Source organism: Juglans regia, chromosome 14, assembly GCF_001411555.2.
Source record: "Juglans regia cultivar Chandler chromosome 14, Walnut 2.0, whole genome shotgun sequence".
NCBI lineage: Eukaryota > Viridiplantae > Streptophyta > Magnoliopsida > Fagales > Juglandaceae > Juglans > Juglans regia.
This window is the reverse complement of record NC_049914.1, coordinates 9,556,606-9,580,194: the sequence shown is the minus strand read 5'-3', so window position 1 is coordinate 9,580,194 and position 23,589 is coordinate 9,556,606. Positions and strand designations below refer to the sequence as shown.

At 34.9% G+C, this 23,589-nt stretch overlaps 2 protein-coding genes across 3 annotated transcripts; both read right to left on the bottom strand.

The window, feature by feature from the left end:
* Nucleotides 1-1,363: 1,363 nt before the first annotated feature.
* Nucleotides 1,364-8,149, bottom strand: LOC108992994 (ACT domain-containing protein ACR9-like). Of its 2 annotated transcripts, none has more exons than XM_018967741.2 (6): nt 7,668-8,149; nt 6,757-6,975; nt 6,561-6,666; nt 4,396-4,747; nt 2,162-2,413; nt 1,364-1,799 (listed from the first exon to the last, which is right to left on the bottom strand). In XM_018967741.2, the coding sequence occupies exons 1-6, from the start codon at nt 7,819-7,821 to the stop codon at nt 1,653-1,655; spliced, it is 1,230 nt and encodes a 409-aa protein (XP_018823286.1). In that variant the 5' UTR covers nt 7,822-8,149; the 3' UTR covers nt 1,364-1,652. The 2 variants fall into 2 exon arrangements, with proteins under 2 accessions (XP_018823286.1, XP_018823285.1); XM_018967740.2 differs by having other exon boundaries at nt 2,162-2,446; nt 7,668-8,033.
* A 1,817-nt stretch (nt 8,150-9,966) lies between these two features.
* LOC108993012 (histone H4) lies at nt 9,967-10,698 on the bottom strand. Its single transcript, XM_018967775.2, has one exon. It carries the CDS (start codon nt 10,610-10,612, stop codon nt 10,301-10,303), a length of 312 nt encoding a protein of 103 aa, XP_018823320.1. The 5' UTR covers nt 10,613-10,698; the 3' UTR covers nt 9,967-10,300.
* Nucleotides 10,699-23,589: the final 12,891 nt, after the last annotated feature.

The following is a 23,589-nucleotide window of genomic DNA, read 5'->3' as shown; positions in this document are numbered from 1 at the left end:
GATTTTTTACACGTGGTGGATGATTTTGGATAGGCTCGTGCGTGCGGAATACTGCCACGGAGGATTTATTTTTTGCCGACCTCACTGATGCTTGGATAATGCTTATTGGAGAAGTGATAACTTCACCGGAGAAGGATAGATAGAAAGGTCACTGTTGCTCTCTGATCCCACCATGGCATAACATATCTGAACACGTGCTCGTCATTGGACGGTCTGTGTTTAGGTGGTGAGATAAAGAGACCTGCTAGTTGGCATGATTGCATCGTTTCCTTCTCTAATGGACAATGTTTTCTTTTATTGTCAAAGAACGATTTAATTATTCACATGATAACGACCAAAAGGGTTATAATTGTAAATAGATGTGATTGATTTAGTTTGTTAGTATTAATCAAACGAGTAAAAATGAAATAATATGGATCATAGAATATTTAAAGTTGTCACATCTATTCATCTTAAGACTTTTCAGACAAGAAACATTTAAAGCATGGAAATATTTTCTTTTGATGGTTGGCCCGAATAACACGGACACGGCTAAAGGATTTATTACGCGTCTGCATGACATAACGTAAACCTCCCTCCAAAATCTATAACCAAAACGTCTTCAACACAGCACGTTTGTAATTTATCTAATTAAGGAAACGTTTGGATTCACAAGTCATCTCAATTCATCTCAACTCATCTCACTATTATTTATTATTATTCAGCAACTTTAACTCACAAATCTCATTACTATTCACAATTCATCTCATTACTATTCACAATTCATCTCAAATCATCTTCGCATCCAAACGTCTCCTAAAAAGGGATAACAGCCTTCGAAATGAGCCAACCATAAGGAGGGCAGAAAAGGACAGAACCACTAAAAAGCCGGTTTGGATTGAGAGAATCTCGTTACTATTTATAAATTTCAATTTATAAATTTTATTATTATTCATAAATCATTTCAACTCATCTCATCTCATCTCTAAATTCAAAACAAAACCTAAATATAGATAGAATCGGCAGAGAAAAACATGTTTTAAAGACAAGTCTGGTACACAAAAAACTTCCCTATTCTATAAGACGCATTTTTGTGTGATACCTATACAATACATTTCACAACATATTTCACAACACATATTATAAAATAAAGATATTTTAATAAAATGATACTACTTTTATAAGGCAGTTTACAAAAATAACTCTCCTCTTAAAATATTATTGCGTAAAATATTATGAAAAGTTATGTGTTTATCATTTTTCAAAATATACCCTTACTTTGCATATTATGGGTTGAAACCCACACCCCTTTAAAGCCAAACAGTACCTTGTATAAGAAAGAAAGATCAATCTGGCTACTGAAAAATGCATGGCTAACCGAGCATAGACCATGAAGCATAAAAGGCATTCACCATTATTAGGAAATGTGCTCAACATACAGTCTGACTTGCGGATTAAGGAATACAAGCTCTATGCATCAGATAACCGCTAACTGATGCACCATACATGCTCGGGAAATGGAGAAAAAACAAAAATTGAAATATTAATGCATCCTTGATATGGGTCATAGATCTTCTCATCCAAAATGCATGGGAGGGAGGGAGGGAGGGAGAGAGAGAGAGGTCACAAAGATGAGATCGACTCAGAATCTTGGTAAAAAGGAAAAAATATACTCACCAACCCATCAATGTTCTTCTAACTCTGTCTACAATCTGACTCCTAGCTATCATATTGGATAACTGAAATTTGCAGTTCTCATCCAAAAGAAATCTGTAGACCTCCCATTTACGACCTGATGTTGAATGCCTTCCTATTTCAGCCTATAAACCAAGACAGGATGTGTTACGAGTATATTAAAATTTGAGTTGGCAATTTATGATAGAGAAGTGATTCAAAAATCCCATACGCACTGCCTTAATTGAGTGAAAAAGCTAGTATACCCTATCATAGGTTGGGGAAAGTCAATCCCAAACCAATACACAGAAGGGAAGGGTATTAGCAATACATGGAAGACGCAAATCACAATTGCCACATTACTTGATGGAGATTTAAAACTCAAAACTCCAATCCGGCACCACAATCCATCGGATCAGTGCCATTTAAGCACCTAAGGATGAAAATCATGGAAATTGCAGTGTGCTGATGGCTTTTTGAATCATATTGTGATAGCAAGTATTCTTACCGTGAAAATGCAGATCCCAAGTAATTTTAGAGCAAGGGTAACATCATAGAAAACTCGAGGTCTTCCCTCTCCAGATAACTCAACTGGATTAGCAACCAGCAATTCGGTGTCTGGTCCTCGGTTTGCAATAATGACACGCAATGGATGAAGCATTTCCTCTTTCAAACGAGAACACAATGTATTCTGTTTCTCAGGATCCACAATCTTTTTCCCATCATTTTGCTGAATAAATAGGTCCAAATCACGATGGCCCTTTGTATTTGGTGAGAATCGACCATAAGCTATCTAAATAATAAGAAACAGTGCAAATACAGCACAGATTTAAGGAAGTGGAAAAACATGTTAATACTTGTCAGAACACATTGACATGCATGCATATATGGTGGTCGTAGAAAGGAAAGATATAAATCTAGCCCAACATTTCAACTCTTTCAATTAATGGGATTAATCTACCACTAATATATATTGATGCAAGAAATGAAACCCAACAGAAGTCCCCTAACATCTAGTGGACCTCATCCTCTCAGAAATCAAATATAATTTCAGAACTAGCACATAATTGTTTATTTGGCTAAGAATATATAAGATAGAGGGACGGCCAGCTGACTCGAAAGAACAAGTGTGGAACCATGGTAGTTTGTACGTGTTATATGAATGCCTCATCATATAACTAGAATGGTAGCTAACCTTAATTAACAAGCAAGGTAACCTGATCTTATTTTGAGGTACAAGAACTATGATCTTGCGAAATGGATGGTAGCAATCAAGCAATAGCCAGTTAAGATGGTAGGTAGGGGTGCAAGAAAACCGGTCTGGACTGATAAAACTAGTGGTCGGTCACTAGTTTCCAGAATTTCGGTTTTCGGTCCGGTCCCGGAGTGTGGTTTTCTTGGATCAAACCGACCGAAATATATATATTTTTAAATTATTTTTATATAGCATTTTATATAAGAGTTGTATAACTTAACTACGTAATTTTCATCTAACCTATGATCATTGACCATATAAAACACTACATATACTATTAAATATTAACTAATATATTATATGAAATTATGAATACATGATAAACCTTATATATTTATATGCAATGGTACATACTCTAGTATCTACACTAAAATAAAATAGTTAGGTACATTTTTTGTAAGATACCTAAGTTACATTGATGAAATATCCAATGTACAATTATTCATTAACCACATATGAAATATTAAAATTTTAATATAGGTCATTATGTATTAACAATCATAATTTTTTTTATAAGTAAAATATTATATATATATATATATCAATAGTAGTAACCAAGTACACTAAATGTATACAAAAAAACACCTTGCCCATATTAGAAAGCCCCTAATGACCCAAAAAGCCCATGAAAAAAACCCAAAATACACCAAGCCCGACCCCAACCCCTTGTTTCCCGTCTTCACAACGCCCTCCCTTTAGACTTCTATTAACAATCATAATTCATACACATACTATTAAGTATTGACTATTGAGTACTAAGTTAGTAACATCATCAATATAATTGAAATTAATAATTTTATTAATGACTTAATTAGATAATCCACATTAAAGAGATCACTTAATTTAATTTTATTATTTTATATCATTTTCATCATTTAATTAATTTGTTAAGAAAAGAAAATAGAATAAAAAATGTTTATAGGGGTAAATAGTTTATATTCAAAAGTGTAAACATTATGGGCTTTTTTGTATAGATGGGCTGAAAATACACATTAGAAGTGATTTTGGGCTTTTTGTATGTTTGGCCCATTTTACACTGGCCTGGACCAAATTGGACCGATTGGACCAACCGGATAGATAGCTGACGGTCTGGTTCGGTCTGTAGCGGTAATAAGTCCATTCACGGTTCGGAAAAAGGGTGGACCGAAATTTTCTGTCCGGTCCAAACCACCCCTCCGCAGACCAAACTGGACTGAACCGACCCCTATTCCTAGGCAGCTTAACTTTTTGTTCCAAACAACTTTAAAATTGATAAAATAACTTTTAAGTGAAAACTAGGCCAGACCCAAATTGTCGATCACTCAATTTGGAGTACAGAAAAATCCATACTGTCATTTGGAAGAAGTGACAACATGGGAGGAGAACCCCACTACAAGACAGCTAGGATTCCACAATATATGAGACCAAAACAATAAAACCCCAAAACAGATTCAAATTAAGAAAAGCTGAATGTGAAAGTACTGATGGTGAAGATTAGAAATCCCTACCCGGATATTGCAGTCTTTCAAAGTTCTCATGATGTCATATAATAGACCCTTGTGATCAGCGCAGTGTATTTGAAGTAATGTATGAACTGGACTCAATGAATTGTCAATGGTCACACTAGCCTTCTTCAATATTGCCATATCTGGACTAAGAGCTTGAGAGCGGGTTTCCTTATCTGATAACTCGCATCTAAATAGCTCCTCGGCTACTACAGGAGAAAGAGAAGATATCCCCTGAAGGCATTCATACTCGGGACCTGCCAACAGAAGTTCACAGCTGATACAGGATTCACCCAAGACAGCATGCAATTGTTCCAATGTCTCATCTTGTCGTGTCTTTGTGTGTAGAATCTCCCTGAAAAGAATTATGGCAGATATGAAAAAACAGGCTTGCAAATAGGTTTTTTTCTAACCATAATAGATAGCTCCTCTGCCCGACTGGAACATTTATAAATAAGAATCTCATGATTACTAAGAAACTTAATCAACCAAAGTCAGGGAAGTAATCTTGTGCAGTCAATTCTGCTCCATGCCCTAGTTTCTTTGATGTATCTGATTTATCAATTTCCAGTTGCTCAATAACGGAATTCCTTCGAGAAAAATCGAAATTTCCATGGACATAACGGGATTCTGATCTAAGCCCTAGTTGTAAAAAATGGAAAACACCTAATTACAAGCTAGGAGCTGGAAATAGCAGCAATCATGAAAACTAATCTCATCCAATACGATAGACAATGCCCAAAGTAACAATGTAAGGGAAAAAAATATCTCTAATCCCTCCCAATGAACGTTCTCTATTTTCAAAACAACGTTTGTTCCTCTCATTTCATATACACCACATAAGACATAATGGCACCCGCACCACCTTCCAAACAGCCTCAATTTGACGATAACCCTGGATTCCTCTCCAACAGGCCAATAGATCCACCACCCTCCTAGGCATCTCCCAAGCAATACCAAGCCTATCAAAAATCTCATCCAATAGAACTTTTACCACTTCACAATGGAGAAGGTGGTGGTCCACCAATTCACCATTCCTTCTGCACATAAAGCACCAATCCATTATAAGTATATCACGTTTTTTCAAATTATCTACAGTCAGAATTTTCCCATGAGCTGCCAACCAACCAAAAAAAAGCAACCTTGAGGGGCACTTTGCTTCTCCAAATGCACTTCCAACGAAAATCATTAGATGATTGGTTCAACGTAACCTTGTACAATGATCTGACCGAAAAGTTCTTATTCCCATGATGAATCCTATCCCCCCCCCCCCCCAAAAGCTCTCAATATTCAGGGCATACAACATGCTGGAAAAATCAGAGATATCTCCCATCTCCCAATTCCAAACAGCTCTAATAAACATCACATTTCACTACAAAGAGTCATTAGAGTTGTCCATATAGTCTGCCACAGAAGCACCCTGATCCAATGCAAACCTAAAAAGAGAAGGGAAAACAATCTTTAGAGCAACATCTCCACACCAAATATCGCGGGAAAATCAGATTCGAGATCCCCTACCCATCACATATCTGAAATTGCAAATGAAATCTCCCATCCGTTCCGAATAAATTTCCACACTCCCACACCTCTCACCCCATTTGAACACCAGCACACCCCCCCTCCCCCTCCCCCCAACCCCACAACAACAACAACAAATACTTCCAAATTGGGAGTCAACAACATTCCTCCAAAAAGCACCCCCTTCCTGGTGATAACTCTACAACCATTTCCCTAAGAGTGCCTGATTAACAATTCTTAGTTGTATGGGAACCATATATGAAAATGAGAATCAGAAAAGTGAGCACAAAAAAAAACTTTACAATATCCAAGGTGAGGCAAGTCAGTGATGTGATAATATAAAAGACAAATGAAAATGACAAATCACATGACATTTATTTCTATGGCCAGAAGGGGACCGCTTATTAAATGGTCCAAAACAAGGAAATTATATGAGGCTGCAAAAGCAATCGAATCAATTGACAATATATACATATATATACTTATAAGAAAATACAATATATATAAATATTATTTTCCAGAGAATTGGAAATTCCTATTGTAATGCATGACTCCTTAACCGGGGGAGTATCTGTGTGTGTCAAAATACTTATCAACAAAAAGCTCAGTGCGTTAGAAAGTTTAGTAGAAACTTCAAAACAAAATCTCACATGCTATCCGTAATGAAGAAGAGGTCAAGAACTCTGCCATCTGGAGTCGTCATCACTTTTACTCTTTGAATTTTAAGCTCAAGCTCGCAGAGAACATGCGTAACGTCTAAAGAGATTTTCACAGCTGCATTAGAACCACAATACAAAGAAATAAAGCAACAAAGGACACACAAGGACTAGAGAGAATTGCTAGTACCATGTAGCAGACCATTCCGGTCAAGGCAAAAAAACTTCAATAGGTAAACCACAGAGGACATCGAGCGTGTAGATGGTTGGTCAAAGTAAAACGACACCAAACATGATGGGCATATTGATTGGAGGCGGTCTTTTATATTCGACCATCGCAAGATGAGGGAGCTGGAACGAGGAACTACCCATAATATAATGTAGCACCACCTCCCATCAGTGGAAACATCTATAACCAGAATGTAGAGGATGATAATCAAAATAGTGTGGCAGAAAAAGAATTTCACCGAAAGTCATGGTATAAGCATATCAAATTTACAACAATTTTCACTCAACGACCACATCATTCATTACAAATATCTTCCTATAGGCTACTGCATAACAAAGGCAAAAGCTAAAGTTCTTTTTTATTACTTAGGAAACTGGAAAGATAATTACATTTTTAAAAAGTTATAAGCTAAAATATGTATAAATGAATAGATAACAACTTTCTATACCCACCTCGAACAAAATTCTACCAAAACTAAAAGTTTTCGTTTAAATTCGGATGATGAATCAAATAAAAAGGTTAAGAGTATCAGACAAGTCAGCGCTCCACGAAAATTAATGAGGTAGATAGAAATAAATGAGGTTGTTCACAAAGTAGACGAGAAAAACTGGAGTTAATCACTACTTACCAAAAAAAAACTGGAGTTAATTACTGGTCCAGGAAGCAGAAATAGTTAAGAGAAAAATTATTAATCAAAGAAAGCACGAAGATTCACCAATGAATTAAAATCAATAATAATAATAATAATAATAATAAACTAACTCCGAAGAATTTGAGTGTCAACTGTCAAGCATCGGATATTCAAGACATTATTGCATAGAAATAAAAAAACAAAATAATAATCAAGATTAAATCTATGGTATATACCATACCTCCTTTAGTTATGTAGAGACCGAATTCGAGGATTACTCTGCAAATATCGCATCCGAGTCCGGTTTTATCGGGGCAATTAATCGTGATGACGAAGGGCTCGCCCTTCCCATTTCCCTTCTCGATCACAACGACGTCGTCGCTCGGTAGTCCCATACTGACAACCGAAGAATGACTGCCGTAAATGCCAGAATCGTAAAGCCAGAGCTAAAGCCTCCCGCGGTGTGCGAACGTCCGGTCTCCGGTGGATGTGTATGTGGAGTGAAGGAGGAGGCGTGGTGTGGTGGAGGCGAAGGCCGAGGTTGTTCTGTTTTTTTATTTTATATATATAGGCTGAGGTTGTTCTATTTTATTCGAGAGCGAGAGACGAATGGCTGGCAGTGAAGCAATTTGTTGAAGGAATGCTCTCGTTGTTGTTGTCAGAATCGGTGGAAATATCCACGTCAGTGTCTTCGAGATGCAATCATTGAGTGAAAATTTTGCTAATTTTTAAAAAGAAAAGACGGTATTTATAGAGGCTAATTTAACATATAATAACTAATTCTGACTCTAGATATTGACTATTGATTCAAAAACCGAGGATGAATTTTCAAAAAACAAAAAACCGACGCTGCAGTAGAATGAATAAGAGAAAGTGGAAGGATATTTTTGGTTAGTGAGGTCATTGACAAAATGTTAAGATTATCTCTTTATTATTTCAGCTTCACAGCATTTTTATATACTATAAATTATATATATTTTTATTTTTATTTTTTATTCTTTTAAGTTTTCTACTTTTTAAATTAATTAAATTTTTATACTCATTATCTATATATTACATATTTAATAATAAATAAATAAATAAAAATAAAATATAATGTGTAAAAATAATAAATAATATTTTTCTTATTATTTATAAATTTTTTTTATTATTATTATTTATAAATAGTTCAACTCAACGTCTAGCCATATGAAGAGAATGTTTATACCCTCCAATTGCCTTTTGACGCATCACTATTTTTAAGAAGATTAGAATAGAACCAACCATAGATAATCCTATACAATTTCTCCCGTTTATCTCTCCCCTCTAGCCATAGCAGCCGAGACAATATGGGAGGAGCTACTGAATGAAGATTTGATTGCTGGAAATGCCAGAGGAAGAAGCTTTGGTGGATTAACAATCAGAAATCGATGCAGAAATAGAGGATTTGGTTGCACAACCAGCCAACTGCGGTGAGGATTTGCAAGATCTTGTAGATCAAATGGGTGATTTCAGGTCGAAGCCATGACCAAAGTTATAAATGAAATATTGATTGATGTCGTGTTTTGTTTGTTGGGCTGGTCTCTGCAACTCCATCTCCTATATCTCATTCTGGGTGATTGAGGATGATTTATGCTTTCTCGTGCAGCAGGGATCTTGAGTTGCTAGGAGGCCAACACATCCATCTGATGGATCCTTTACTCAGTTTTCCATTTATCGTTTAACTCTTCTACTGTAGTTCGAATCATTTCACAAAGTTAAGATTTGCCGTTTCTTTTCCTCTTCTCACAACCAAGCAGACGTCGTTCGGCTTGAGAGAGAGAGCACGGATGCGATAGCCGTGACAGTTTCAAGCTGCGATGGCTTGAATGGAGAGAGACAGAAGGGTGCGGCTTGAGGGGAGAGAAAATGGGATTTTCTATTTTTATCTTTTATTAACGGCTACCTGTCGAAAGGCTATTCAAGGGTATAAACCCCCTCTTGACACCATCCAGTTTGAAATTACTCTCTTGTTCTTTGTGACCACATAAAACACAATACAAAGTCTAGGGTCCAAAAAACAACGAACTGACCCAAAAAGGAAATCCTGAAAACAAAAAGAAGAAAATAAAACCCCAAGCCAGAATATGTTTACAATTAGCATCAAGGAACGAAACACGAAAGCAAAACGCCATCGACTTTTCTCGGAGCGCAGGAAGAGATCAAATGAAAACTCTTCTTTAACAGAATAAATACAGTGGATTTCTTATTTATATAATTCTACGAACAAAAAATCCAAAAGTAAATTGGTTAACCATATGAGCAATTAAATCAACGGTGTCAAATGCCATCCCTACTTTGGACACAGCCAAACAGAGAATAGGCGACAATCATAGGAAATTTCAAATCTCCAAGGTAAACGAGGGTAATTAAACACAACAAAGACCAATTAAAACTCATCGTCAGAAGCAGGGTATCTGGAGGACCAAAAATGCAGCAATCCTGTGACAGTTCATGGGGAAGGATAAACTTGCAAACGTAAAACACTACTGGCCAAAGAGTTAACAAGATAAAAAGAGAGATAACCCATGAAAACCTCACTCACCATTATTCACGACGAATAACATAGAGATTATATTCTTTTTACCACGTCAGAAAAGTCTGAAGGAGACCTAAAAGCTTGCGGACTCCTAACTTACCCAGCTTCAAGATATTAAAACAGATTGACAACAATAACTTCCAAGAGCCACGACCAAAAAAATACCTTTCCAGAAAAGAGAAATCAAATACTTCCAATTTAAGGTTCGAATCACATAGACCAGGAAACAAACACAAAAGAACAGTGGAAACTGATCTATAGCCAAGACCTACAAGCACCGCTAAGACCTAACCATCTTAAAGCCCCAAGTATACAATCTAACCGCCAAACCCATAGAGGGTCCTTCCCTGCCTCTTCAAGGCGTAAACCACATCCATAGCTGTCACGGTCTTCCTCCTAGCGTGCTCAGTGTACGTCACAGCATCGCGAATGACATTCTCCAAGAAGATCTTGAGAACCCCTCGGGTCTCCTCGTAGATCAGACCACTGATACGCTTCACACCACCCCTGCGAGCCAAACGGCGAATCGCGGGCTTGGTGATGCCCTGGATGTTATCGCGGAGAACCTTACGATGCCTCTTCGCTCCTCCCTTACCCAAGCCCTTACCTCCCTTTCCACGACCCGACATTTTCCCGGAAAGTTGTTGAGAAAGAAAAAGTCACTGCAAAAACTGAACTCGTACAGATGGTTGGTAGTCAATTGGATGAAGATATACGGAGTATCTGGGGGTATTTATATAGCGGGGGTCTTCAGTTTTGGGTTTTTGAAGTTCGAGCGGGGATAAATGGGAATCGTTGGATATTGGAGCCTATCAACGGTTGATACTATCAATCCTCGTGACTGGTAAAGAGATGATTTGAACCGTTGATAAGATATAAATCGACGAAGCATAGTGTCGCAAGTGGAGTGTCACGGGTTGTGCCTTTCGTGTGAGCAGGTGATTAGTGTCTGCTTTGGCGGTTTGCGGAGCGGAGCCAAAAGGCCGTCAAAATTTTCAATTGTTCTTCCAAAATTTTGAAATTATAGTTAGGGAATAAGATTTGGCGCTGCTCATTTCGCTTGAAATACAAAACAGAATATTAAGGATGAGTTTGGATCTTAAATTCATCTCAATTCATCTTAATTTATCATTATAATTTTTTTAAATTTTAACATAAAATATAATAAACAATTTAACTTTTTCAAATCTCAAAATAATAAAATATTAAAAAATAATATTATAACAATATTTTATCATCTCAACTCAACTTACTTCAACATCCAAACATATCCTAAGCAGAGATGAAATGAAATTATTTTAAATAAAATTTGAATAGAATATTATTATAATATTATTATTTTAAATTTTAAAAAAACTAAATTAATTATTATATTTTATATGAGAACTTATAAAAATTATAACGATAAAAAAAAATGGATTGAGAATGTTTCTTAGGTTGCGTTTGGATGTTGAAGTGAGTTGAGTTGAGTTGAGTTGAGATAATAAAATATTGTTAGAATATTATTTATTATTATTATTATTATTTTAGGATTTGAAAAAGTTGAATTGTTTATTATATTTTGTATTGAGATTTGAAAAAGTTGTAATGATGAGTTGAGATGATTTTTGGTTCCAAACGAAGCTTATAATCAAGCTATTCCAAAATCATTCCGAGTTATAAAACTTCAAAATTTAGGAATAGTAATACCTCAAGTCAACAAATAATATTTTCATATAAAATTCAAATTAATGGTTAATATTGGCAAAAATAAATAAATAGTTATATTATTTATGATATTGCGAGACTAAAATAGCCACTAAATAAATATAAAAATTAAATCTTTTTGCAATAAATAATGTGAAAACTTATAGCATCAATATTTTCACATCATTTCACTAGTAACATATAGAACTTCTAAAAAATGAACGATTTAGGCCTAATTTGGATACTGTATTCTCAAAATATCTCACTTTTATTTATTATTTTTTTTATCTATTTTTTACTATTATTTACTACTATTCAATATTCTATCATTACTTTTTTATTATTTTTTCATTATTATTCATAAAATATTTGAGAATCCTCACTACCCAAACGTAACTTAAACATCAAATATAAGATGTACATTATAAATTCTGATTAGTAATAATGTTTGTTGTGAATTTTGATAACTTGCATATAAAATAAATAAATAAATAAAAAACGCATAACTGTTGAAGGGGGGTTGATCTTCATAAACTAATCAATACCTGTACAAAATTTTAAAAATAGTTTTCCTCTATTATTTATATTACAAAAGATTTGTAAGTGTTTAAATAGATTGTAATTGTTTACTTTTATAATAAATTTTCGTGTGTTATTGAGTGCTAAGAATTATAAAAGTTCTTAAAAATATTTTCACTTTGTCAACATAATAGCTATGACTTTCATTTATTTGTTTATATAATTACAAGTTGTGATTTCATAATTATGGCTACTAGATAAAATCATAGCTATTGAAATTTTATATTAGTTTTCAGAAAAATTATATTCGTAAGCTCTATTTTTTATATACATAACAAATCGCTGATATAAAAGTATTCTAAATAAAAGTTTTTAAAAGAATTGAGAGATCAATTTTAAAAATTGAGTGTTACAAATCATATCTTATTATTTAAGTTATGTGAATGATGTGCTCTAGATACCGATTTGAGAGTAAAATAACTTTATTAAAAACGATTAGTGTTTGATTTTTAAGTTAAATGGATCCCACAATAAGTAATGTGTTAACACATTAACTTGTGAATAATTCTACTTGACATACACAACACACCACACATCTTTTATTTTATTTTTTTCCTTTTTCTCATAATAAGTATGCGGTATATATTATAGATGATGAGTATAATAACTCAATTAATAATAATAAAATAAGTAATAAAATATATATAATACATGTTGAGACAATGAGTAGCATCACCCCAGCTTAACAATGTTGTGGACTCTTTTCTTATTTATTTCATTGGCGGTCTTTTATTTTTTAAATATTATCACATTGACTTAGCATAAATATATTATACACAGTGTCACCAAGTAACACAACTAAAAAGGCAAAAGAAGTTAAAATAAAATACCAATTATTTGATATCTAGGAATGAACGCATACCACTTTGTCAAAAAATTTATAAACTAAATATTTTTAATAAGTGATATGTAGAAAGACCAATTTAATTTTAATTATATTTATAATATTAATAGCTTAGTACTTTAATATTCATAATGGTCTATATTAAAATTCTAACATTTTATATATGGTTGAACCGATCTCAAGTTGTAATCCTACAAAATCCCTCTCAAAGTCATCCAAAACACGCAAGAATGCATTGACATGGTCATCACTTGGGGATACACGCATATCCAATTTCAAACATATTTTAACCACAAGGTCATATCCTGCATCCGCATTGACCCGCAAGTCATCATAGCTACTCTCAACAACTATGTATTTTCTCTTTAAGTCTTTTCTCCATCAGTCCAAGACATATTTATCTATCACCTCCTTAATGTTCTTCATATGACAGACTTTAAATGCATGCCTACAGATAATCTCACTCATCTCAAACAGTCCACACGTGCATTTAACTTTGAATTCCTCCTCGTTATAGTGAATTAAGTACTTGACGGTTTTTACATGATCATCGAAGGTAGATTTTTTCTTCAAAAACATCGAAGGTAGAAATACAACCTTGCATGTTGACAATGCGAATTACACAAAATATTCATCAAACCTCTTGTTGGACCTCTTTAAACTTTGCATTCGTTTACAATGTTTAAAACTGCCTCTCAATGCTCCATGATGATGCACATGGGATCGTTTGGTTGGAATAATTGAAATCAGTCGTCGTCTCCACTTCCACCTTCTTCCTCAGGGCATTGTCAATTTGATCGACAAATTCTTTAAATGATTATTATAATGCACAAACCGTTGTGTAGTGCTCATACTAGCCCAAAATACACTCTTCAAGTATACTGATACCCAAAATGATCTCTCATTGTACAACCCATGCAACAATGCATTATCAGCAAAGTCATATTTATGAAGTAGGTGCCCCCACTTCTCCTCAAACTCTTCGCAACTCTATGTATCATAGAGTGAACTCTGAATGGAAGTCTTCAACCTTGTGTTGAATTCAAGTGTGATCCCAATTTCTTGGGCAATTTTCTCATTATATGTCATAGACAATATCTATAATGATTATTTGGGAATATAATGGCAATATCACTATTCATTGCCCGATTTTGATCTGTTATGATGAATTGGGGTGCCCATCCATTCATATATTGCAACTATGCTTCAAACAACCACATAAAAGTACTTGTGTCCTCACTTGAAATTAAGCTTGCCTCTAACAATATGGATTGTCCATGATGGTTGATACCAACAAAGGGAGTAAATGGCATCTCGTATCTGTTTGTTAGGTATATCGTATCAAACATAATAACATCTATGAAATACTCGTACATCGCTCGATTTCATGCATCGTACCAAAACACATTCCTTACTCTACACTTGTCATCCACATCCACGATGGACACAAAGCCATTATTCTTTTCCCTCATTCTATTAAAATAATCATTTAATGCTTCACCACCTCCTTTTCCCAATCTTAAATGTCTAGTTTTATCAATAAAATTGAGACAATTTTTTTATTAAAATTATAAATTCTCAAACCCCCTGCATCAGTCACTAATGCTTGGAAATTTTTATTCATCTGAATACCCGTATTCATCTAAAATTTGTAAGATCTAAACAATCTAGAATTTCAATCTAGAATTTTGTGGACTGACAGTATTATGATTGTGAAGCAGATCAACAATGGTCACCACTCATACCCCATTCACCAAGTAAGCATTTTGTCTTCACATTACAATCCGTTTTATTTGTTGGTCATGGCTTCGATAGATTACAATGGTTAGGATAGTACCTGCAGCCATGTGCATAGTCAATCATCACATACTTTGCACTCTCATCTGCCTCTCTATTCTTCATTTTTGTGATAACACCAAAACCCTCTTATTTGGCATATTATTTGTAATAGGCTGCAACCTCTTTATTAGTGGCAAACTGCATACCAGATTTTGGAGGCTCAACTCGTTCATCATCATCATCTAATACTTCATTCATCCCCTCCGCATCCAACTCTATATTTACGTCGGATGAAGTTTTTGAAAAGATTGTATGGTTGGGATTATCATTTCCATTATAAACAGTGAATATTAACCCATCCGGTTAAAAGTGTACCTCTAACATTCTTTTCATTTTCAGCACTAAATGACATAGTTGATAAATCACTTGTGCAATGTGGATAGGGTTTACTTGGTCTACATGGTGGCATATCTGAATGCTAAAATTATCCAGTATGTTAAAAAGACTCGGTAGTACGAACATACAATAAAACTTTGTTAAAACATGAAAGGGCTACCTGGGTCGTATCTTAAACTCCTCTCAACTCCTCCAGAAGGGCATGGTTGTAACAAAGGGCGGCATGTTCGGATGCTGAAATTACACACCGTGTTAGTCAATTCGAAAAGTACGGATGTACAAAAAAAATCATTAAAAGAGTGAAATTGAACTATTTGGGTCATATCTTGACCTAGTCTCAACTCCTCCGGATTACTTGACGGAGGGTAAAGTATGGTTGGTCCAAAGGGTGGCATCGCTAGATGCTGCAATTACCCACTGTATTAGAAAGACTCAAACGAACGCACATAAAAAAAAAAATCAATATACTAAAAATATATCTACCTGCCTACCCCAAACGTACAGATATGGGTTTGGATATGTATTTGGAGGCATCATATATGGCAAGTAGTGTGGATTTACTGGACCATAATATCCCTATAATATAAAAATAAACAATTGATTAACTAAATGTTGCAATATATGACACTACGACATTTTCAAATAACCAATGTGTCATACATAGGTCAGTGAAATCGATGTAGAAGGCTTGGGTGGCCTTCCAACTTTCTCTTCGTCCATCACGCTATTTCAACAATTATCAAGTAAATTAATATCAACATAAAAAATCCATCAACATACCTATAACACTTACGATAACAACCAAACCAACATGCATCTTTCGCACACAATAAAAGACTCAAAGAAGGCTAAATTGATTGGCACTAAGTTAGAGTTAGGTCTTGATCATCACGCGATAGATTAAAGTGAAGACAAATATTAATCTTAATATGAAGTTGGAGTTAGGTTTAAGATGAAGACAAATATTAATTTTATGGAGCTGCTACAGATACACAGGGATCCCACAAAGATTGTGCCATGTCAGTTTTTTTTCTTTTTTTCTTTTTTTAAAATTTAGCCTCTACATTACTACCATGATATCCCGTCTGTAGTTCACACACTCAATGTCCCGCACGTCTCCTTGTTCACACACTCAACATTCCACTTGAGACTTGTAACTCTCTCTCTCTCTCTCTCTCTCTCTCTCTCTCTCTCCTTTGGTTCCCATTTCTTCATTATTCTTCTTCTTCTTCTTTTCTTGGTATCTATCGCTGACGTTGTCCTTTTACAGAAAGTGAGTTTCAGGTATCGATTCCTTTTACGCAATATCTCATCATTATGCTTTCCAATATCTCATTTTCACACAATTTAGAAAGTGAGTTCTAGGGGATAAAAATGGCATTTTTACACATTCTCTGAGTTTTCATTTTTAGACATTCCAGAAAGTGAGTTATAAGGATAAATTGACATTTTTGCACATTCTTAGATTTTACACATTCAATATACAGATTTTACACATTCGGTTATATAATTTTAATTTTGTATAGAAATGTTTTATGTATATTTTTTATAGCTATAATCAAGATGAAACCGTATCGATTGATATTTTTCGATGAAGAACACGACAGTGAGGGTCCTAACACTCCACGAGGTTATATGTTAATTATTGAATTTTTAATAGCATTGTTTTATGGACTCTTTTGAAAATCGATTATTTTATGACATGCTTAAGGGTTTTAAATAAATCACGTTTTGCTTAATGTAGACCAAAAAGAGCAAGCTAGATCTCAGTATATCGAGAATCAAAAAGTTGAAGAACCAAAGGTTGATATGATATTTAGGACTCAAGCAGTTGTTATTAAATACTACACAAAGTATGCCAAACAGGAGAGAGGGACTTGGAGTGTCGAAAAGAATATCGACTACTGGAGATTATGGGGAGGTAAAATACTTCACCACAACATGCAATCGTCATCATAAGCCAATAAGCAAGTCATCAAAAGTTTATCAATTAAAACCGATAGGAGGGACAGATTGCAAGATTAAGATTAATGTAAAGCAAATAGTTGATGGAATGTATCAGTTATCCAATGTCGTCCTCAAACACAATCATGTAGTGAGCCCGAGTATGTCAAGACATATTGCTTGCCGTAAAAAATTATCAAGTTCGTAAAAAAAAAAGAATTGAAATGATGGATAAAGCCGAAATCCGTACGGCTAAAAATTACAAAACTATGCTTTTTGAATGGGGCGTGTATGAGAATCTCACTTTTTAAGAGAAATAGTGCATGAATCATATCAACAAAGTTCGTAATGAGTTGCTTGGAGAAGGAGATGCAGAGCCATTTCACAAGTATTTGGTACGGCATCAAGATAAAAATAATAGGTTTTTTTATGCGATGGATCTAGATGAAGAAGAGAGGTTGAGAAATGTGTTTTGGGCGGATGCCCAAAATGAGGCAGCATATAAGTCATTTGGAGATGTCATAACGTTTGATATTTGACAAATAAATATAAAATGTCATTTGCCCCTTTCGTGGGAGTCAGCCACCACAACCAATTCATACTTTTTGGATGTGGCCTTATATCAAACGAAGAGACAGATACATTTGTGTGGTTGCTTGACTCACGATTAATGTGTATGTCAGGAATGGCTTATAATACGATTATAACCGACCAAGATAGAGCAGTGAAAGCGGCAATAACAATAATTTTTCTAAGGGCCAAGCATAGATTCTGTTTATGACACATTTTATTCAAATTACCTCACAAGCTGGGATCTTATTCACAATATGACAACTTTAAAGACCCTTTTTAAAATTGTATATATGACTTTTTGAGCTCTCAAGAATTTGAAGAAAGGTGGCACAATATCGTTTAGAGTAATGATTTAACAGACAATGCTTGGTTGAGTAAGTTGTATGAGGAGCGGCATCAATGGGTACCAGCATATGTGAGAGGTACATTTTGGGTCGGAATATCCACAACCCAGCATAGCGAGAACATGAACGCATTTTTTGATGGCTATGTAAATGCAACCACACCATTGAAGAAGTTTGTTGGGGACTATGATAATACTTTAGCCAGGATGGTCGAGAATGAGAAGATAACTGATTTAGATTCATTTCAACGAAAGATCCATTGCATTACGGTCCATGCAATTGAGAATCAACTTCAAGAATTATACACGAATGTCAAGTTCAAAGAGGTTCAAATAGATCTTAGGGGGACTATGAATTGTTTGTCTTCCCTAAAAACAATGAAGGCATAATATTGATGTATGAAGTTGTTGACCACTTGAGCATTTATGATGATTTTGTAAAAAAGGTGAAATATTGTGTATTTTTAAATGACGATAAATGTGAAGTGATGTATACCATAAACTATTTGAGCTCAGAGGAATTTTATGTAGGCATGCACTCAATTTGGAAGAAAGACATGGAGTTGCCATCCAAGTATGTTCTTGATCATTGGAGAAATGATTTGAAAAGAAAGTACAAGATGATACAGAGTATTTATAATGACCTCGACAATAATCAAGTTGCACAAAGGTTTAATGATTTGTGTAATGATCATTGTAAAATAGCTTTAGTTGCTTCAAATGATCATAACACCTACATAAAGTGGAAGAATCATATGTGCAAGTTTAAGGAGGTAGAGTTGAGTTAAAACAGTACAACGAGTGAGTATGTTTTATGTCAGGATGATCCAAGTGAAACAAAATAACAAAATCTTGGGATTCGTAGTCTTGCTGGTATTAAAAGTAAGGGTAGACCTCCATCCAAATGGTGAGTCTCTACGGTTGAGACAATACAATAAAAGAAAAAAGTCAAAAAAGAAACAAGATAGATGAGGTGTCATAAAATTGTGCAACTATAAACGTTTTATACATTGTCATGTCCAAGCCTTTCCTTTAACACTCCACTAATCGTTTTTTTTGTGTGATTCGTAGGGAGTCAAGATAATATATTTACCCAACCATGAGTACTCTGTAATCTTGGGATTTTAATGTAATTAGGTGATTATATTATAATTTTGGAATTTGAATGTAACTTCGGGGTTTAAATGTAAATTTTGGTGATGACATTCTAAAATTTGATATTGTACAGAAAACTAAGGAAATATATTCAGTTGTAGTGGAAACAACTTATTTTGGTATTTAAATACTGATTCAGCAATCATAGTACAACTTATATAGTACAAAATCTCATTTCTATTTAAGCATTACGAATTCTTGTAGAACTTGCGCAACTACAATTATGTTTTACATACTTGACAAAAAAGTACTTTGTCAACAACTGCTAACATTACAACTGAAAGTACATTATAACTGATTTATCAACTTCTACTCAAGAGTCATCAAGGCTATCTTTAGAGAGACTTGTAGAGGTGATGTATTTGTTGGAAGCAAGGTTTCCACGACAACAGCTGCGTGGTTTGCTCTAGAAGCCGCTTTACATTCTAGATTTGCAACAACCATATTTACAACAACATGGTCAATTTTGGTCTTGCGTTCATAAGATGAATTTAGCATTACAGTAACAACAATTCCACAAAGTGCTTCAATGTGTATATGAATCTGCAAAAGAAATTTTTTCATTCAACAAATCACCAACCACACACCAAAATCACACAACAACCACGCACCAAAATCAGGGGTATTCACGCACCAAAGACACACCAAAATCAAACAATCCAGAAACCAGGGTCATAAAGCAATAACACTTTATAGCCCTATCCTATACAAAATAAGCCATATACAAATTTCCTCATGTAAATAATGCATAAAATCAAACCAATTGATGATCTAATGCTAAAATCACAATCCAAAAACCAGTTCCAACTTGTATACACAAATCAATCAAATGAGCAAATAATTTCAATGTGGAAATTCGAAGCCCCATATATGCACCTAATTGAGTACCTAATTTCAAAAGAGAGATACCTGGCATTGTCAGCGACAGAGAGATGGGCAGTGGGGGAAGAGAGTGGGTTGTCGGCAGTGGGGTTGTGGGCGATGGTGGTACTAGGTTGATGCCAAAAAGACGTTGTTGGCGGCACTGGAAGGGTTATGATCGTCGGCTGGCAGTGATGAGAGTGGTGGAGGAGGGGGCTTTCATGCGATTAGGGGTGTAAGTTGAAACCGGAAAACCGGTCCGGACCGGACCGGTTTTATCGGTTTTGAACTGGTTCGATCCGGTTTGGGACCCATTCTTAGAATGTGAAAACCGGCCGATTCCGGTCCATTTCCGGTTTTATGATTTTTCAGACCGGACCGGTTGATAAAAATATATATATATAAATAATATTTATATTATTGTATATATAAGTTTTATACAAAATATTATATATATATATATTAATATATATAAGTTTTATATATTATGTATAATTATAATTTTTTATGTGAAAGTTTTATATATAATTATATATATTTATATATGAAATAATTTCTTATTATAATTTATAAATTATTACATAAAATGTTAATACTAAATCACTAAAAGTTTATAACTAATACTAATATTAAATATATAGTTTATAACTAATACTAATATATAACTTATAATAAAAGTATAAAACAATATTTTTTAAATTAGTTTTTTTTTAGACAAATTTATAATGACAAATTGTGAAACTTACATTTTAAAAAAACTAGAATACCGGACCGGAAATCGGTAAAATCAGAAGTACCGGTTTAGGAAAATCGGTAAAATCAGAAGTACCGGTTTAGGAGGGTAACCGGTGCGTAATCGGTTTTAAAAAATACAAAACCGGTATATACCGGTTCGATCCTAGATTTTGTCTAAAACCGGACCGGACCGGACCGGTTACACCCCTACGTGCGATAATCACAAAGAGGGAGTGAAGAGTGGCGGAGAGGGGCCTTAGAGATGTCGGGGAGAAGGGAAAAATGGAAAAAAATAGAGAGTGTGAGATTCTATTGTATCTATAGTGTTTTCCTTATTTTTAATATTGTCACGAAAATTATAAATTTAAGTTATCTAAACAAAATAATCAGTCAAATTTGACAATTTTTCATTAAAAAATATTTTTCATATGCATCAAGGATCTCACTTTAATTCAAATTGCATATTACAATTAAATACATTATTTATCTATTTTTCTTTCAACATGTATTTACTTTACCAAGTCAAAATGACATCTAAATTATCATCTATGCAACTCAAGTGAAAATGACCTTTAAAATATCATCTAAACGTTTCAAATTTGCTTTGATTGTTTACATATTGATTCCATTAATTTGGATAGATAATGACTAGCAGATGTATTACGATTTTGTATTTTATCACCACCACTGATATTGGGCGTTGGTTGTGTGATAATATCACCACCACTTATATTACAAATTTGTTGACACTAATATTGGACACATTTAGTTTAACCAAGAAATTTTCACAACAAAGTATATAGACCATTTCGGAACATATCACTTTCCACAACAAAATTTTCATAATAGTGAAGGGAAATGGGATGGAGAGAGAGAGAGAAAAAACAAACCCTTATGGAACAAACCACTATCGGCGGCCACAAACAGCACCATTCGACAGATGAGAGGTGAGAAGCAACACTATAGGCCATGGGATGAAGCTGTACGAAAGAGAACTTGCAATTGGGGTGAGAAAGCTGGGGGGAGGGGGATGCGCCGGGGGGGAGGGGGGGGGAGATGATTTACTACATTAAAATGCACGTTTGATTTTTTTTAAAATAATAATTACACGTAGGCAGTGTGTGGAGGTTGTGCTACAGTAGGAAGGTTGTATAATAAAACTTTTATCTGAGATCAACTTACTACCTAAACGTAACCTGAAACTATGAGTTGAGTCTTGGGCAATAGAGAATTTACATTGACCCAATTGTAATTGAGGCTCAAAAGACTGGCCCTTTATTTTATATCCCAATTCATCATTCTTCCATTGTTTTATGAATAAATCTATTCCTAGGCCGGTCTGTTTTACCAACACCACATGACGTGACGTGGCAAACTCGGTCTGGTCGTCACGTCACGATTTTACACCCATTCCCTTCATATCCCGTTCTCACGCAGATCCCTTTTTTCTCCCTCAATTCCCCTTAGATCTCGACTCCTCCCGTCTCTCATCTTAGACTCACTTCCTTCTCGTCTCTCATCTCACTTCCCTCCCGTCTCTCACTCTCTGTCTCTCCTCAGATCTTGACTCCTCCAATCTCAGACTCACTGGTTTAGTTATAAATTCTGAGCTCCCAAAGTTCCTTCTGACCAAGTACCACAAGTTGTGCTGCAGTTAGAAAGCATTTCTTCATGACCATCTCCTTGAGGGTCTTAATTGTAAATTAGCTGCTGGAATCATTTCTGAGACTATTAACATTTTTTTTATGCCTTTAGAGCTTCCAAGATTTGCACTTGACAAGATAATTTTTCCACTTGGGAAAAACTTTGTAGGCCTTTGAGGCGTTTGGCATGAATATGGGTTTCCTGCTTGCATGGCTAGAGCAGCTTATGAATATTTCTCTTAAATAAAAGAGTTATAAAGAAGCTATAGTTGAACGAGCTCATGCAATGCAGGAGAGGAGATAAAAGCTCTGGAGACAAAGCTTCTAAAAGCAAAAGAGAAAATGAATAGCCTCTATACCAAGATTGATAATCTAGATGTAACTGCCGACAAGCTTGAACTTTTGTTTGTAGAAGTGGCTAATGCCCCTTGGCAATGAGGAGCCTTTGTGTTGTTGATTAATTGTCTTATGTAGACTATAATATATTCCAGTGGTCGAAGGGGTGAAGGTGGGCACAAAGAAGAGGACGAGTGTAAAACCTGGGTGTGAGTTTGTTTGGTCAGTAGACTTTGTCGGTGACACCAGATGGTGGTCGAAAGGACAAAGGCGGGCACAACGCGAGGCAGGGGAAAAAAATTCGAAATGAATACTGGGATATAGATGAGGGTAAAATGTGCGATTTACTTAAAGGGAAAAAAAAAACAAAAGCCATGTCACCACAGTGTGTGTTGTTGGAGAAAGAAGCACTGTTTTAAATACCGTACTACCGGTCGGTAAGGCTGTAATCAAGCCGAGCCAGTCTTTGGTTTGCCGAGCTCGACTCGACTTGAAATACTTGTGTTCGAGTTCGAGATTTTTTTTTTTTATTCTTTGTTAGAGCTCGACTCGATAAGCTAAACTTTCAACTCGAGCTCGAGCTTGAGCTCGTCCTACAAACGAGTTCGAACCGAGCCGAACTCGAACTCAAATTTTTTTTAATAATATTTAATCATTAATAAATTAAATAAAAAAATAAAAGATCTAATATTAAATTTATATAACTAACAAGTAAAACATCTATTAAATTAT

What these genes read in the sequence shown, in the direction of transcription:
- LOC108992994 (XM_018967740.2), bottom strand. Translation starts at nt 7,821, where the DNA reads ATGGGACTACCGAGCGACGACGTCGTTGTGATCGAGAAGGGAAATGGG. An exon ending in CCGGAATGGTCTGCTACATG is followed by an intron (nt 6,667 to 6,756) that starts GTACTAGCAATT and finishes AAATCTCTTTAG; the next exon opens with ACGTTACGCATGTTCTCTGC. An exon ending in TTGGGATCTGCATTTTCACG is followed by an intron (nt 1,800 to 2,161) that starts GTAAGAATACTT and finishes CTTGGTTTATAG; the next exon opens with GCTGAAATAGGAAGGCATTC.
- LOC108993012 (XM_018967775.2), bottom strand. Translation starts at nt 10,612, where the DNA reads ATGTCGGGTCGTGGAAAGGGAGGTAAGGGCTTGGGTAAGGGAGGAGCG.